At 46.1% G+C, this 18,546-nt stretch overlaps 1 protein-coding gene across 5 annotated transcripts in view; it reads right to left on the bottom strand.

The window, feature by feature from the left end:
- Window positions 1-18,546, bottom strand: part of CCDC91 (coiled-coil domain containing 91) — a 106,403-nt gene that overhangs the window by 56,713 nt on the left and 31,144 nt on the right. For all 5 annotated transcript variants that reach the window (XR_010302070.1, XM_064142275.1, XM_064142272.1 and 2 more), the window contains exons 7-8: window positions 10,069-10,146; window positions 672-779 (exon numbers count right to left, since the gene is read on the bottom strand). Coding sequence is in view for 4 of the 5 variants with exons in the window: in XM_064142275.1 (XP_063998345.1) it covers window positions 672-779; window positions 10,069-10,146 (186 nt within the window). In the remaining variant the exon portion in view is untranslated. The remainder of the gene's footprint in view (window positions 1-671; window positions 780-10,068; window positions 10,147-18,546) is intronic.

The raw sequence follows: 18,546 nt of genomic DNA on the forward strand, positions 1-18,546 counted from the left end.
AATGTTCATTATTGTTTTGATTGGAGAGCCAAACCAAGAGATTTTTCAATAGCAAACCCAACTTGCAGCATTCAGAGAGCCCTCAGCAACTGCTGCAGCTCCAAACACCTGCCATGCAGCACGCTGCTGCTCCAACCTCCCTAAAGAGCCAGTGCAGGCCTCTTTATGTCAGTCTATTTCTGAATATCTGAAGTTCTTCAGAGCTGCCTTTTATTGTTTGATCTAAGATTCCGAGGAAATGAAAACAGGTTTGGCCAGCAGATGTTTGCGTCTACCAAGTCAGACACACCAAAACATTCGGGCCAAAATCCTGACCAAACCCCATGCATTCAAATCTTGCACTTAACTGCACCCATTAGAAGCAATCAAATGCTTTCTATGAGACTACAGAAAGTGGCAGTAGCCAAAGCAGGAAGAACTCGGTTACTCTGAGACCTCTTCTCTCTTCCTGAGTCTGTTCTAAGCAGGTTTAAATGCTACGAGCCCCCTTTGATCCTTCATACCAAGAGCCATGACTTATTTTGCACTTTCAAAGTACGAGCTGACTGCTGTGCTGAGCATGTGAGACTGATCCTCTTCTTTTGGGATCACAGAAGTTAATATTTTTTTCCAACAGGGAAGAGCTGAAACTAAAAGAAAAATCACAGCTGCCTGCCTGTGCAGAACCATACCTGAGCACTGAGAAGTTCTTCACACTTCTGAGAATGCTTTTCAATGGCCAGCAGATACTGCTTGGCAAGAGCTGCTTCTTGATGCTCCGCTGTGGATTGCAGCAGTGCCTGCAAACAAAAAGCAGAGAACATTCAGAGGTGGAACTGCTGTGTGTCAGCATCCTAAGCAACCAGAGTCTGGAATGCAGCTATGGATTTGGAATGTGCAGCTACTGAAGCACCTTTCAGTGCACAACTACCTTGCTTTCAGCCACTCAGAGTTTTTGCATCTCAGATTTCTTAGGCACAGCCTGCTTAAAAGGGAGCAGTGGAGAGCAGATAGAGGAGAGTATTTCTGTCAAGCACACTCGGCCTGGGGAGACCACACACGAAGAGCAGCGAATGAAAGCTGCCGAAGGGAAAAAAAGCCAGACAGACTTCCCTGGCTGACAAAACTCCACATCCTCTCGGCACAAGGAGAGCCCCCATGGGCCAAGCATGATCTTCACAACCACAAGGCAAGTAAAAGCAGATGGAAATTCTGAGTAATTTCAAACATAAAAGAGCACACCCCCCCGTGAAGTTCACACCCCAGGGTGAAGCAGTGCGAGCCCAAGTGTGGAAAGGCAAAGGACCAAGGGAGTAATAACAAAAAAAGAGGATACAGTTAGGAACTTGTGTATGAGCACATGCACACGTGTGTGAGCACATGCACAGCAGTGTATTCACATGCACTTGACTGAGCCCTGCAGAATTTTCAGCACCTGAACACAAAAGAAGAAATTCAGACCCATGCAGAGAGGTGAAAAACCCCCAGGTATGACTTGAGGCGTTCCCCTCAAGCTTTAAAGAAGCAGGACTATTTTCAGTCAGGCTTTACTCATGTTCTGCAAGCCTTTTCCTCCAGAATGATCAAATATAGATGTCACATTCCCAATACTTGTAGGGTGATTTACATGGAGTGTAGAAAACTATTTTCACCCAGAGATCAGAATGAAGTGGCTGAACTGACTGCGAGTTCAGGCTGACACAGGTTTTGTAGAGAACAGACCTCTGGCCCAAGTGCAGCCAGAGACAAGACTCTCCCCAGCCAAACTATCAGGATTTTAGATAGATATTTACTGGGCAGAACAGAACACACAGGAAACGACATTTTGAATCGACAAAAGCGAAACATCTGCTGACAATTCTGAGCCACCTTCACAAACTTCTCTTCTGCCCAAATCAGTGCTCCTCGGTAATGCACCCAGTGCTTACTGCTTGTGATGGTTTGGGTGTTCCCCACCCCCCCACACTTCAGAAATACCCAGACTAGACTCAGCTGGCTCTGGGAATATAAATGAAGCTATTTATTTACAGCTAGCACAATGGACAAGCAGATATTTACAGTAGATACAGTTATAGACAGAAATAGACAAATGAAAAGGTAATACAGAAACACAACAGCCCTCTCAGAAACCTGAGTCCCCAGGAGGGGCTCTCAACCACCCCTGCACCTTCCCCCTGCCCCTCTCAACCTTACCCCAGTCTTAAAGAAGAATGGAAGTTCAGCCAAGAGGTTAAGAAGCAAAGGTGAGTGGAAGGTGAGGTTAGGAAGGAAGATGTTGCTCAGTCAGCAGCCCGAGCGAGAGTGACAAAATGGTGAGAGTGTTATCTAATGTTTTCCTTTCTTCTTCAGCAAGACTCTGAGGGGAGTAGACATCACCACTGTTTTCCTTTCACAGCCTATGATCTAGTTCTTCTCACCAAAACATTCTACCCTGCTTCAAACTAGCACAATGCTACGGTGAGAACAGGGAAGCAGTCACCAAACATTTGGCAAAGGGTGGAATACCTCAAGTGGACTTTTCATGTATTTAGGTCTGACACACGCCACAAAATTAAATTAACAAGCTGTGAGCCTTTGTGTTTTCAGTGAAGTTGCTGCCAGCAGCAGTAATTCAGTAGAGTAACAAAATTGTATGGCAGTGGTTTTCAGCACAGGTTCAACAATTTAAAAGGTAAGAAATGATGCTTACCACAAATCCAACCCAAGTGTCACAATGCACTCATTGCCCTTTGCAGGGCAACAGGCAGCCCTAAGTTTACTTAAAAAAACCCCACAACTTCTTTCCAACTTTACTTTTAGTTCTTTCACTGACAGAAACGAAGGCAATCAAAACCTTAACACCCTGAAGTTACATGCTCTAGAGAGGGAAACTTTCTCTGCTAAACCCTGCTGTCTACACAGCTACAACTACCACACATCACTGGCAAACACCAAGTCTGTCCTTTGGGGTGAGGGTTTTTTCTTGCCTGAACTCTTTCAGATAACTGGCACAAATGAAAATCAAAAAAACCCAAACTGATCTTAGGGAGAAGAGCACCAGAAAGGTCATGAGGCAGCAGTGCCCTTTCTCAGCTTCTTGTTCACACTTTGTGGACTTTGCAACCATTGTATTCAATTCAACAGCAACAAGAACTTCCATTTTCCAAGGAATTAATGATCATTCCTTGGCTGGCATGTGGAATTTGATACATTTTAAATGTAGTTTTTATGATTCTTTTCTTTGGAGAATCCATACATTCCATATGCAGAAAGCAAAGCCTTCCCTTTCCACCATACATGCTGCTAAGTGACCCTGGATTTAACTATCCCACTAGCTGGCTGAGCAAGGAGAGAGACAAAAAACATTCTGCTAGTTTGAAGCAGGGTAGAATGTTTTGGTGAGAAGAACTAGATCATAGGCTGTGAAAGGAAAACAATGGTGATGTCTGCTCCCCTCAGAGTCTTGCTGAAGAAGAAAGGAAAACATTAGATAACACTCTCACCATTTTGTGGCACTCTCTGGCTGGGCTTTGACTGAGCTGCATCTCCCTAACCTCACCTTCCACTCACCTTTGCTTCTTAACCTCTTGGCTGAACCTCTGTTCTTCTTTAGGACTGGGGTAAGGTTGAGAGGGGCAGGGTGAAGGTGCAGGGGTGGTTGAAAGCCCCTCCTGGGGACTCAGGTTTCTGGGAGGGGAGTTGTGTTTCTGTATTACCTTTTCATTTGTCTATTTCTGTCTATAACTGTATATACTGTAAATATCTGCTTGTATATTGTGCTAGCTGTAAATAAATAGCTTCATTTATATTCCCAGAGCTAGCTGAGACTAGTCTGGGTGACTTTTAAAGTGGGGGGGGGGGCAGGGAACACCCAAACCATCACAAACATCCCCTTATGTGGCACAGGATTTCAGAGAGAGCTTCCAAGATAATCAGCTGTGTTAGTTACTGATTAAAACCCCTAATATACTCCTTACCCCCTAAACTAAGCTACTTAGCTACTGAACAACACACCTTGTAGTCACTTCCTTCAGCCAATGGCACTGAAAGGCTTCAGACCAATTTCTCCTCTGAGCAACGACTGCCCACTGGGGAAACATCTCTTTGCTCCTTAGCTAACTGCAAATGGATACTGGTGGGCTGATGTTCCATAGATCTGTAGCTGCTGACCTAATACCAAGCTGGCTTCCTGAAGCAGTCTCCTTTGGACAGTTCACTGAGGCAGAATGCAGGCTGTGCTATCTGATACATGGAGTACTGAGAGAGAGCAGGGTTAGACCAGATCTTAGGAACAAGTTCTTCAGTATGAGGGTAGTGAGACTCTAGAATAGGCTAACAGAGGTTGTGGCTGCCTCCTCCCTAGGAATGCTGAAGGCCAGGTTGGATGAGGCCTTGAGCAGCTGAGTCTAGTTGAGAGGTTCTCCTGCCCACTGTGGGGAGGTTGGAGCAGATGAGCTCTGAGGTCCCTTCCAACTTGAGCCATTCTAGGATTCTCTGAAGTTGGAGGGTAAGAGTTCAATATCGGTGCTCCTGGCAATTAATTTGTCCTTCTACATATTGTGTAATGAACTTCCCTGACACAGGGTGGCAAGGATCATCCTGTACCAACAGCTAGTTGGCACAGGACTGTGATGACAAGAGGTGTCCACACCCAAGATGTGGATCTGTTTCTACACTCTTGCCACATCTGCTGCCTCAGTCTGTAGTTATCAAGGTCAAAGAGAAGCAGCAGGTTCAGATATTTAGGAGTTATTTACATTTATCAAGTGGCCCTCACTTTGCTTCTTTTTCACTTCCCTAGCTCTACACTCTTTGCAAGCCCTAACTAAAACTGCCCTTAACCAAAAGTGAGGTTCCCTTTCAGGTCTCTCCTAGTCAAATAAAATCATCCCTTTCAGGCAGCTACCAGATCTGCTTTACCCATTTTCTTGACTTAGAAAAACCTTCTTACTCCCAAGCAAGTCATTGCAGCAGGGAGCAGTTTACAGGGCTGTGATACCTTAGACACCTGCTGAAAGTGGTTTGCTTACTGCTGAAGCATAAGGCCCTGCATGAGCACAAGAATGAGCTGCAGTTATAAGATCAGCATTTAGACCTTAGCACATCAGAGCTGATGCCTTTCCACACGTCAGCAAGAAACAGAACTCACAAGGCTGATGTACAAAAAGTCGTCAGGTGTAATGAAACAAGATTAGCTGACATCCTTCCTCTGATTCCCAAAAAGAAAACAAACAACACAGCCACAGCTCCAGGTACTCAGAGCAACACACATTCACAGTGGTTTTACACTTCCTTCTTTCCCATACCTCATCTGACACTTTTTTCCATCACTAAAATGAGGGAAAACCCCAAAATGAACATTTACTGAGAAAGCCAAGACTTAATATCTACACTGACATTGCTCTACTAGGTATGGTTCAACTGTAATTAAATTTGAGCTTGGCATAATCTTCTTAGCTAATCAAAGCTAAAATTTGGTCAAGTTTGAAGCCTCAAGCTTTTATCTGTAGTTATTTTGGCTTCTACACCAATAAAAGGAAATTACAGTAGGAAGTAGCACTGGGAAAGTTATTAAAGGAAGAAAAGTGTGCCAGATTAACACATCTATATTTAATTCCTCTAACCCCAGAATTGCTTCCAAAAATTACACTGACTTAAGGTGTCCAAGTGGGCTTTATTTGACCAGAATAAAAATCTCTCCCATTCTAACAGTTTGTCTAGCTCAGTATTATCAGTTTCATTACAAAACTGAAGACGACTGAAAGAAGTGACAAGGAGCTCTCAGGATGGATCAGGTCCCTGTCCACAATCTCTCAGGGATCAGACAGATTGCAGGCTGATACACAGCTGTATTTTCTTCCTTTCAAGATCAAATCAAAGAAATTATTACATGCTCCTCTCACCAGGAGGAGCTTTGGGCCATTGTTACACATGAGTGTTCCTGCAACCAACAATGCCAAAGCACCTCTCCTCTTGTAGCCATCAGCTCTCATGACAAAACTCAAGCTTGTATTACCCTCGAGGTCCACTAGAATTCTGGTGAAGCCTACACAGAGACAAGTACAGAAGTTGCAAGTGTGACACAAGCTCTTGCAACATCTCCTGGGTTTCTCTTTCTGAGTCAGTTGTCACCTTGGAAAGCTAGTAAGCTAAGGTGGTGCTCTAAAGAGCTCAAGAGTTTTCCCTCCTCAGTAGGGATAAGCCATGCTACACCCAGATATCCTGGTTCTAGGTGATCTTCTTTTGCAACAAAACCTTTTACCTTTTCCTCTGCTCGTTAGAGGGCAAACTTTCAGTTCAGAGCTCCATTAGTGACAAGTATTTTTGAGAGACAATGCTCCCAGGTATCCCACACTTTGCAAGCCTGCCTGTTCTGCCATTCTGGAAAGCTGGAAGACCTGAGCACCTAGCACTGAAAACTCATAGCCAGCAAGGGCTGCAAAGGCCTTGAAGCTAAGTGCCATAAAAGGAGACATCTGATTCACACATGCTGGATTTTAGAAGACTGATAATTACATAAGGCAAGATTGGACGTGGCACTTGGTGCCATGGTCTAGCCTTGAGCTCTGTGGTAAAGGGTTGGACTTGATGATCTATGAGGTCTCTTCCAACCTTGGTGATACTGTGATAAAAGAATCTAGGGAAATAAAGGCCACCAAGTAAATCCACCTGCCTGTAACTTCATCTTCTTGAAAGCTTCCATGAGAGGGTATGCTGTATGGTGAGCAATCTAAACAAAGCAGATTAAAAATCTTCACTTGTCTATTTACAGAGCTCAGGCAATTACAGAACAAAAGCTTGAGTAAACAAGCAGAGTACAAGATCCTTATGCTGCCTGTGGTAAATATCTTCAAAGGTGACACTATCCCATCAGCACTGTTTCCAAGAGCTACATTTACTGTTCTTTACTGTAGTTAATTATAGGAATAAAACTGTAAAATAAAAAACCACTGACATGAGAGGCAGAAATCAAACAGAATTAGGCAAACCTGAGCAGGAGAAACTTGGCCTCCACAGAACACCAAGGTCACTTTTCATTTGTTTTCTCATGTTTTTGGATACAAATTTGTGCCTGTGCTGTGGATGGTTTGTTTGTTGAAAGAAGGATAAGAATGCAGGATGCTCAGCAATGGCCAGGGTTCATGCTGCAGTGTCTAATGGTCCCTGCTAATGGACTTCCCAGCACATTTGTCAAGCTAATATTGCAAAGACAACTGCAATAATTCTCACAGCTTTGGTGCATTCAAGTCTTTGAAACTGGATCATTCGCTACCTCCCTGCTTGTGTAAACTCCCTTTTCAACACTGTCACTGTGTTAAACAGGACCAGTCACAACAAGGGCAGGAACTGAGAGGAGCTGGTCTTAAACTGGAGTGTCTGGTCTGCTGAGGGATAACATGGGAATGAGATCAGTGTGAGGAGATACTGTCCCTCTTACAGCAAACAATCCCCCACAACACAGAGCAGTGGTTACCAGAAAGTGTAACCCATTTCAAGCACTGAAAGATGCAGCAACAGAAAGTCTGCAGGGAGCAGTAATTTGCTCTCAAGTAAGACAAGTGTGAGAGTTTGGTGACCACATGGCAGCCTTGCAGACAGAAGTGAAAACATGGTGATTCTCTTCTCATTTGTATGAAAAGACAAAGGCACTCCCACAAACTTCCCAGTAGGAAGACTCACCTATGCCAACAATACAAAACCCATGTGGGCTTATCTCAGAGTTTCAGTTCCACATCTAGAGCATCTGGTGCTTGAGATGATTCTGAGGATTTTCTGGGGCTAACCATGAATGGTCCCTGTTTTCATACAGGGATCCTTAATCAACATGAGGCATCATGCTCGCTCATACTCAAACTCTTGAGCAGCATCACAAAGTTCTAACTGGCTGGTATCAGTGAGGGTTGCTCATAATGCTACCAGCACTGACTCTGAGCCATGAGAAGGCCCTGCTTTGGAACAACCTGCACCAGTGCATCTGATCAAAACACAGACAACACAGAATGGGGCACTCCTGAAGTGAAAAAGCAGTGTGGCCAGAGATGGAGAGAGGGGATTCTGCCACTCTGCTCTGCAGAGACCTCACCTGCAGTGCTCTGTCCAGCTCTGGAGCCCTCAGCACAGAAAGGACGTGGACCTGATGGAGCAGGCCCAGAGGAGTGCCATGAAAATGATCAAGGGGCTGAGGCAGCTCTGGTATGAGGACAGGATGAGGGAGCTGGGGTTGTTCAGCCTGGAGAAGAGAAAGCTCCAGGGACACCTAATAGCAGCCCCCCAATACCTGAAGGGGCTACAAGGTGGCTGCAGAGGAACTGTTTGCAAAGGCCTGTAGTGACAGTATGAAGGCAATGGTTTGAAATGAGAGAAGAGCAGATTTAGATTGGATGTTAAGAATAAGCTCTGCACTGTGAGGGTAGTGGAACTCTGAAACAGGTTGCCCAAGGAAGGAGTTGAAGTCTCATCCCTGGAGGTGTCAGGCTGGACAAGGCTGTGAGCAGCCTGCTCTAGCAGACAATGTCCCTGCTGACTGAAGGGGGGTTGGACTAGATGACCTTTGGAGGCCGCTTCCAACCCAAACCATTCTACAACGAAGTGAAGACAATGAATGGAGAAGAACAAGCTGCATCCATGCTGAATTTCACAGCAGAGGGCTGCAGCCTCTAACGTGGTTACGTGACAGGATGCCTGTGCAGCAATCACAGGGTGCCAGCTGCTCAACCTAAAGCAGCTCATATTGTCAGTACAAACCTGCCAAAATGTCTAGGTGTGGCTAACCCGGAGCAAGGCTTCACCTCCTTCAGTTTGATTGGAATTCTATGCTTTACCTACTGCTTCTCCTAAGTTGCCCAGTTAGTCTCCTGGGTATTACTGTTCCCACAAGAGCACAAACCCCACAGACTGATCCTGTCTGGTAACAACCAGCTCTTCCATCTCACCAGCTGAAAGCAACTAGGAACAACGTGAGAGATAAATTACACACTTCACAGAAACACAAAATCACAGAACTAAGGAGGTTAAAAAAGACCTACGAGATCATCCAGTCCAATCTATCACCTAACACCTTCTAATCAACTAAACCATGGCACTAAGTGTCACATCCAGGCTCGTTTTAAACACCCTCAGGGATGGTGACTCTACCACCTCCCTGGGCAGCCCATTCCAATGACCAATCACTTTGTGAAGAATTTCTTCCTAACATGCAGCCTAAACCTCCCCTGTCCCCTGACAAAGCTTGAGACTGCACTCCCTCATTCTGTCACAGGATGTCTGGGAGAAGAGATCAACCCCACTCGGCCACAACCTCCTTTCAGGTAGCTGTAGAAAGCAATGAGGTCTGCCCTGAGCCTCCTCTTCCCCAGGCTGCAAACCCCCAGCTCCCTCAGCCTCTCCTCACAGGGCTGTGCTCCAGCCCCCTCACCAGCCTTGGTGACCTTCTCTGGACACGTTCAAGCGCCTCGACATGTTTCTTAAATTGAGTGACCCAGAACTGGACACAGTCCTCAAGGTGTGGCCTCATCAGTGCTGAGTACAGGGGCAGAATGACTTCCCTAGTGCTTCTGGCCACACTATTCCTGATGCAGGCCAGGATGCCGTTGGCACACTGCTGGCTTATGTTCAGTTGGCTGTCAAACAGTACCCCCCAGGCCCCTCTCTGCCTGGCTGCTCCAGCCAGGCTGCTCTAGCCCCAGGTCCCTCTCCTGGCTGGCCCTATTTCGGCCTTAACTCCTTCTCTTAGAGTTGTGTAGATAAAAACCTGATCAGTCACCCTGAGGCTGCTTCCCTGCAAGTGCAGTTTGAGACAGAGGAGGCCTGAAATGGGGCTGTGTGATAAACAATCAAACCCAGAGTTCACCACAGCAGCCTGAGCATTTTTGGTTAGTTCTGGTTTTAGGTTTCCTTACTGAAAATGGCTGACCTACTTTGTCTGAACTTCCCCAAAATGCAGGGAGAAAACATGCCACGCAACACTGCAGCCCAAAGAGGCTGAACTGGAAGCAAGACAAAAGATGTTTTAAATGAAAGGGGGTTGAGCAACCAGAACAAGCGATGCTAAAGCAGACTGCCCATAGTGCTGGCTTGTTCTTGGGAAACTGGGGTGTCTTGGCAACTCACCTTGAATTCTTCAACAATAATACTCAAAGCTTCATGTCCAGCTTCCCTCATGTCTTCTAACTCCTGCTTATGCTTTTCCTGTGCAAAAACAGGGAAAGATTATATACAACACAGAGCAACCAACAGCATCTTAATGAGGAGAGCAAAGACTCATTCTTCTCCTCATTTTGGGTATCTTCCATGAAGAAATGCACACAGCTTGGCTCTTTGGATATTATCTACATGCTCAATTCAAGTTACTCCCAATAGCACACTTTATTAGACCTGACACAAGTCTAAATCCTTCTCCAAGTATTTTTTTAATTCCCTTTGTCACTGATTTTTCTGGTTTCTGGCACACCTGTCTGGCAGCACTTCAGAATCACTCCCTCAGCAAATGTTAGTTAGTGCTTATATCAAGAAAAATGTTGAAATTGACTGGTTTCAGATTCAGCTTCCCTTCTGCTCATGACACAGATCCTTTCTTATTTTCATTCTTTATTCCTCAGGTTCTTGCCTAAGATCTCCTGAACGTTTTTCCAATAAAGCTCTGCTGATTCCTTTGTTTTTATTCATAGCAGTATGTAAAAATAATACCCACATGAACATTCTCATAGTTGTGCCAAACCAGTTAGACTCAAAAGTTGTAGATGTAAAAAAAAAGTGCTGAGCCAGAAAACTTTTCACAGCACAAAACTACAGAATTAGTACGAGGAGGAGAACTATGATCTGGTGCTTAACTACTCCAAAACTTCACAAATCATTCACGGAAGCATTCCCATGAAAAGTGAACATCAGGAAGAAAGAAGCTGTAATTGCTAGAGCAGCACACCCTGGGGTCACACAAGTGAAGATTCTATGGAAAGAGGAGGTCAATGATGATTATTCCAGGTGAAAGGAAAAAACCTCAAAGGCAACAGCATCTAAGCTGAAGGGAAAGCATTCAGTGTTGAGCAAAGCAGAACCACCTAGAGCAGGTCACACAGGAATGTGTCCCGGCAGGTTTTGAAGATGCCCAGAGAAGAAAACTCCACAACCTCTCTGGACTCTCTGCTGAATAGAACCCTGAAATCACTGAAACTTTGAGTTAGTTATTATTGAGGTGCTGGACCACACCCACAGAAGGGCAACAAAGCTGGTGAAGGGTCTGAAGAACAGGGCTGGTGAGGAGCAGTGTGAGACCTTGGGTTGTTTAGTCTGGGGGAGACTGAGGGGAGACTTCATTCCTCTCTAGAGCACCCTGAAAGGAGGTTGGAGCCAGGTGGAGGTTGGTCTCTTCTCCCTACTAACAACTGATAGGACAAGAGGAAATTGCCTCAAGTTGCTCCAAGGGGAGTTTAGGTTGGACATCCAAAGAAACTCTTTCAATGAAAAGGGTTCCCAAAGCCTGGCACAGACTGCCCAGGGAGGTGGCTGAATCCCCAAGCCTGGAGGTGTTTAAAAGGCCAAGAGATGCAGTGCTGAGGGCAATGGTTTAGCACTAGCCTTGGTAGAGTGAGAGAATGGCTGCACTTGATGTTAATGGTCTTATTCCAAGCCAAAGATCTGCATGGTTCTGTAATGGTGATTAATCCACACACTAGAGTGTGCTGTTGGACATGAAATACAGAGGGGTCATCAGTTCTCCCAGCTTGGAGTGCAAGCTCTCCACAACACAACACAGGCACAGGAGTGCCTCCAGGTCTGCGGCAAAGGGGTTTGCACTTTGGTCATGTCACCAGCATCCCAGTGGAAGCCACAGCTGAGAATCGAAAGATATGGGGGAGCATTTTTAAGGGAAGGGAAAACTTTTCAGATTTGCCTCCATAACCCCAAGACCAGACAGCATGCACAAGGGTCAGCTCAGCACAGGGCCCAGGGAATGCCATTTATTTGAGATCACTCAGCTACCTGGATTATGCAGCAAGAGAAGGCCTGGGGAGGAATGAGAAGACGAGACAACAAACTATCGCAAGCAGCTTCCTAAGACAGCTGTGAGGACACTTCCTGCTGGACACAGGCAGGATGCAGGCTGTGAGCTCCAGTTCTATCCAGCCAGGGATAGTTTTCACAATGCCCTAAACGTTCCATTCCATACAGCAGTGATTTAAGTTTGCTGTAACATGTTCTGATTAGTTGAGCTTTTCAAATACTTGCATTAATCAGCTTTTTGGTCCAGGCTCTGCTGCCCTGCCCTTCATTGCTAATGTCTTTTTGCTGGCAATGAGGAAGGCCAGATTGGAGTAAAATATTCCAAACCACTCAGCCTGGGGAGTATCCCCTGGATCCAAGTTATTGCTGCAGTGGCTGGGAGTGGGCTATTTATTTTTCTCAGTTTATGACCCAAGTATTAAATCACAAAATCACACAATCCTTCAGGTTGGAAGGGACCTTGGAGCCCACCTTGTTGAACGTTCTGCTAAAGGCAAGAACAGAACTGAATTCAGACCAGATTGTTCAGATTTTTGTCCAGCAGACCTTAAAAGCCTCTGAGAAGGGAAATAGCAGAGCCCTGCTGTCTGAAACATCCCAAACCCCAGGTTTTCCCTTGTACCAAGCTGCAACTTCCCATGCTTCAATTCCTCACCATTTCCACTTTCCTCCTGCTGTGCATCTGTGCACAGCCTGTCTGGCTCTGCTTTTCTCAATAGCCTTGTAGGAACTAGACTTTCTGCTTTCCCTAAGCTTCCTCCTCCTCTTCAAGTTTAGATCACGATAGGCAATGTCCACTGCATTTCTCTCATCCACAGCCTAGGAGTTCCATCAAAAAAGGCAGTCAGGGTTCTAGGGCAGAACTGGTGTCTTGGTAAATCCATGTTGGCTGTTCCCAGTCACCTTCTCCATGTGCCCAGTAAAGGCTGCCAAGAGCACCTGAGCCCTGATTGTCCCAGAGCCCAATGGCCTAGCAAGCCTGGATACCTACACCCATTCACTCTGGATGTTTTCCATTAATACCACAATGTTTCTAGAACAGACTCTTCCCTCCCTGACTTGCTCTCCCCTTCCCTCCAGTGACAGCAAACCCATGGCTCTCATCCTTCACATTTTTCAAGGGACACCAGTAACTCTTCCTTTAATCTATTCAACATGCTGCAGTCCAAAACAACAACAAAACAAAACCCAACAAATCCCAAACGCAACAGTAACACAACCCCCCCCCAGCAATAAAAGCAGACCTAAAGCCCCTCAGGAAAGACTCTCCCAAAGATCAGAAATCACACTTTTCTGCCAAAACAAATCAAGAGCAAGGCAAAATAACAATGGCAAGAACCCATCTGTTGCTGAAAAAGTGAGAGGGATAAGCAAAGGGATCCCAATTTGGGCACAAACACCACGTTCCCTGACACTCCAAGCCCATCCATTTGCCAGCCTTGTCTGGAGTCCCCCAGCCCCACTGCACAGGCCAGCTGGCAGGGCTGCAGCAGTAGGTGCATGCTTGTCTTGTTCGACCAGACAAATTCAAATGCAAACAGATGTAACAGGGCTGCAGTGCTGGGCTGGGGTTGACAGAGAGCTTGAGCTGTGTTTTAACTTTGTTTGAGACTCCTTGGGTATTTTGCACTACGTCAGACCTCCCACAGACTGGCTGATCCAGAGGAGAAGAGCCGTGATGAAGACACGTTCTTGCTGCGAGCAGCTTTGGAGGGCACAGACCTTGCCTCCACTAAGGCACTTGGCTAACGAGTGACAGCAAAGCCTGCTGGAATTCTGCCTTGCCCAACTGGATGTACACAGTAAGAGACTGCAGACCACAGTTACAAATCTGAAGTAGTGCAGCACAGACTGAAAATTCAGAAATAGCATCAAATTACTTCATAATAGGGGGTTCCCCTAAAAAAAAGTCCATCCTATTGGGTTTCTATTGTGCAAGGGGAGACTCATCAGCTGCGACAGCACTTGCTATAGGATGGACTGGTGCTGACACAACAGCCATGTGCTGAAAGTTTCTGAAATCCTGTCCCAGGAACTGTAGCCTCGATCAAAGGCCTGCTGTCATTCCACAAATATCTGGCTCTCACAAGAATGCACAGTACTGTGTCCAGTTCTGCGCCCCTCAATTCAAGAAAGATGTTGAGGTGCTGGAACATGTCCAGAGAAGGGCAACAAAGCTGGTGAGAGGCCTGGAGCACAAATCCTATGAGGAGAGGTTGAGGGAGCTGGGCCTGTTTAGCCTGGAGAAGAGGAGGCTCAGGGGTGATCTTATTGCTGTCTACAACTACCTGAAGGGGCATTGTAGCCAGGTGGGGGGTGGCCTCTTCTCCCAGGCAACCAGCAATAGAACAAGGGGACACAGTCTCAAGTTGTGCCAGGGTAGGTCTAGGCTGGATGTTAGGAAGAAGTTCTTCACAGAGAGAGTGATTGGCATTGGAATGGGCTACCCAGGGAGGTGGTGGAGGCACCGTCCCTGGGGGTCTTCAAGAAAAGTCTGGATGAGGCACTTAGTGCCATGGTCTAGTTGATTGGTTAGGGCTGGGTGCTAGGTTGGACTGGATGATCTTGGAGGTCTCTTCCAACCTGGTTGATTCTATGATTCTATGATTCTAAGGCAGATAACATTGACTTTAGAAGGCCCTCATCCATGTGAGAGCTGTCTCATGGGTGTGTGTGAAATAGATCTCTTCAGCCTGCTCCTGCAGACTGTTACAGCAGAGCTACAGCATCCTCCTGCTCCCTGCATGTGAGATGTCCACTGCATTTTCAGCAGCCTGAAAAATGCCCTCAGTTATCACTGGGCAGACATTTTCAGTGAATACCAACAGCACAGGACATCCAAGATCTAGCTCGGTGATATCTTGGAGCAGCAACACCGAGAGTGGAAAAGAGACATATGGTTTAGGAGCAGTGGGTTTCACTTTCATTCACTGAAGCAGCTTTTCACCACTCCAGCTGCTTCCTTGCTGGTAGTCTGTGGTTCTGTGCAGGTAGTGGAATCCTGGGGTGGCTCAGATATCATCACACCCCATATGAAGGTCAGGAGCTGCCCTCCTCAAGTGACCAAAATCACATTTGTCTCTAGTTGCAAGGGAGAAGTTCCCAAATGAAGCAGATTCGATGAAGTGATAATCCTCAGCTTACAGAATGATAGGAAGGGACCTCTGGAGATCACATTGTCCAGGCCCCCTGCTGATGCAGGTTTGCCTGGAGCAGGTTGCAAGGAGTACGTTCAGATGGATTCTGAAAGTCCCCAGGCAGGTCCTGCAACTTTACAATCTCCTGTTCCTGCTCCAGTACCTTCACTCAAAGTAAAGTTTGTCCTTAAGTTGAAGTGAAGATTCCTGTGTTCTAGTGTGCACGCACTGCCCCTTCTGCTGGGCATCACCAAAGGGAGCCCAGCCCAATGCTCCTGACCTTCGCCCTTGAGATATTGATAAGTGTTGATCAGATGCCCTCTCAGTCCTCTCTTTTGCAAGCTGAAGTGTCTCAGGTCTCTCAGTCTCCATTTGATAAGGCAGATGCTCCAGTCCAGTGCTCTTCCCTCACCTACCCAGCTAGATGCACCACCACAGAAGGCTATCAGACTGGTCAAGCATCATTTCCCCTTTGAGAAGCCATGCTGACTATTCCTGGTAATCTTTTTCTCCATGTGCTTAGAGATGACATCCACAGCAAGCTGCTCCACCACCTTGCCAGGGGTGGAGATGAGGCTGACTGGCCTGCAGTCTCTTGGGCCCTCCTTTGTGCCCTTTTTGAAGGCTGGACTGGCACTGTCTTTCCTCCAGCCCTCAGGCACCTCTCCTGTTCTCCAGGGCCTTTAAGAATGATGGATACTCACGGGTACATCCCATTGGGGCCAATAATGCTAGAAAACACTCAATAAACACTGGAAAACTCAAGAAAGGAAGGATAGCAAAATCTCTATGGAAGCAGCTTAATTTCATCCTCATCTAGTAGTGATTTTCTTGTGTTCAGAATGAAGGGTTCAACACCACTCATTGTTAAAAAAAGAACAATGAAAATTACATCTCCTACATAAAATAAAAGGCAGGAGATTAAATATTCCTTTAATGGAAACAAGCACCAAGGGTCTTAGTGTGGAAGATTGCACTACTGTAGGCTTGTGGGAAGATCATCTCCTCAGTAGTTTTAAATTGCAGTTCTTAGATAGCACAAAGGACTGCACTGGGGGTTGAGGAGTTGTGGGGTGCAGGCTCAAGCTCTTTTTTTTTTTTAACCAAACAACTTCACAAAACAGTGCCACAAAGGAAGCAGCAAACTGAACCACGGCCTGAAGTACTGCTTTAGCTCACTGGGATGGGAATAGCTATCATCTTTTCTTCTTAGTGGTAAAGAACACCAGCTTAGCAGGTAAAACCTGGGTGGAGAACAGCTGAATCTGTCAGCACCTGGGTTCCTCATCTCTCTGGTGGAAGATCACCTTTGCAGCCATGTTTCAAGAGCCAGCTGCAGTCTGAAGGAGGACCACGACTCTCACGCTGTACTTTATGTTGGGTTTGGTAAAAGAGCAACAGAAGAATTCTGAGATGTTGTCTTTCATCACTATCCTTTACTCTTTTTTCCCCCAAGGGCTGCCCCCAGACATAAAAACTGGTCTCTTCAAAGACATACCTGTTTCCATGGGGGTACAATGGAGTGCTAACCCCGAGGAATATTTCCTCCAGAGAAAGTTGTGCCTTCCAGTACAGAATACAAACCTTACTCATCGCAGGGCCAACTAGCATCAGAGACCAGGGCCATGCAAGATCCCCTCCAACCCATTCTGTGATTTCACCCTCTCACTTCAACTCCAAGTGCTCCCAAGAGCTGCTTTTGCCAGGCCTCCAGCTGCAAGACTGTTTCATGAAATTCCTTTTGGAGGTGAATGCTCAGGCATGCCCAGGACTGCCTATGTACAGTAGAAGCACAACACCAGGGTCTTCCAGAACAAGCAGCTTTCTCTCTGGCATCATGTCTGTTTATCCCAAACACACAGACTGACACTTTTCTATTGTCACCAAGAACAGGTCTGTCACTCAAGGAAGATGTGCTTCACCTGTGTCCTCAGGTTTCAGTCACTCCTCACCGTATGGACAGTTGATGGATCACACTTTGTAGGTCTATAGGTGGGCAGGCATTCCTATATCAACAACAAAAGAGAGGCTGGGGAGATCAGAGACCCCAGGTTGCTCTTCTCTCAAATGATGGGAAGTACCCCTTTAGAGGCAAAATTGTACTCTCTGTCTGCCAATACTGGATGAGAACCTCCCCTCCTGTGGCAAGGAGGTTGGAGTAGATGATCTGCACAGTCCCTTCCAACCTGAGCCACTCTATATGCTACGAAAGCAGACAGAAGACACAGAAGGGCAAGTTTAACCCTTAGGTAACACTAAGAGAAGGAATACAGAGAAAAGGGATGGGAACAACAGTTTGATTGCATCAAGCCACATGATTTAACATTCCTGTTCCAACAGCTTCTGAAGACAAGCAGATTTTCACATGCACTAGCTGCAGTTTTGGAGATTACATTCTCCTCAGTCCCACGTGGTAAGTACATCCAAATCTGTTTGTACACTTCTACTCCAAGGCAGGCTGCTGTGCTGAACCTGGTACTGACATTAAGTTTTAGTTCCTCTGTACCTTACAAAGCACTTTAAAGTTCTGAAGCATCATTTGCAAAACCAAGGAAACAGCCCCAGCCAAGTGCACATTCTGTTATGTCTGACTGTGTATGATCCTGAAGGGAGGTTGTAGCCAGGTGGGGTTGGTCTCTCCTCCCAGGCAACCAGCAGCAGAACAAGGGGGGACAGTCTCAAGTTGTGCCAGGGGAGGTCTAGGCTGGATGTTAGGAGGAAGTTCTTCCCAGAGAGAGTGATTGGCATTGGAATGGGCTGCCCAGGGAGGTGGTGGAGTCACTGTCCCTGGAGGTGTTCAAGCAAAGCCTGGATGAGGCACTTAGTGCCATGGTTTAGTTGAATGGATAGGGCTGGGGGATAGGTTGGACTGGCTGATCTTGGAGGTCTCTTCCAACCTGGTTGAGTCTATGATCCATAGGTACAACAAATACACCCTCCCCTAAAATTCACAGGCAATACTAATCAGAACACAAACAAACCCATCCCAGGAGGAAATCAGTACAAAACATCAATTTTACCTTTTCCTGCCTTAAATGCACTTAAAATATTTGCCTCAATTTGAAGCTTTATAATTTCACTGCGACACCTGCTCAGGTATTCACATGAGAAATGCAACCCCCAGTAACAGTTCCAGCAATAAAGAAATGAAACAGCATCCAACACCAGTGATGGTTGTACTGATGCTACCAGGCCATTTAGTGCCAGCCAGGTGTCAGAGCATGACCAAGCCAAGTCTCTTTGCATCATAAGGGACTGATCTGTTCATGCTGGCTTCAGTTTCAGCCTCCTCTCTGACCTTTCTAAGATATGATTTAATCAGTGAGTCTCCTGCCTTCTTTTCCTAGCTATAAAATATCATTAACAAATGAAAATACTGAGCTAAGCTCATTCATTTTAAACCATGGCTGTTTTGCAACAACAGGAGTACTGCTAAATAAAACAAACAACC

Source organism: Pogoniulus pusillus, chromosome 4 (assembly GCF_015220805.1).
Source record: "Pogoniulus pusillus isolate bPogPus1 chromosome 4, bPogPus1.pri, whole genome shotgun sequence".
NCBI lineage: Eukaryota > Metazoa > Chordata > Aves > Piciformes > Lybiidae > Pogoniulus > Pogoniulus pusillus.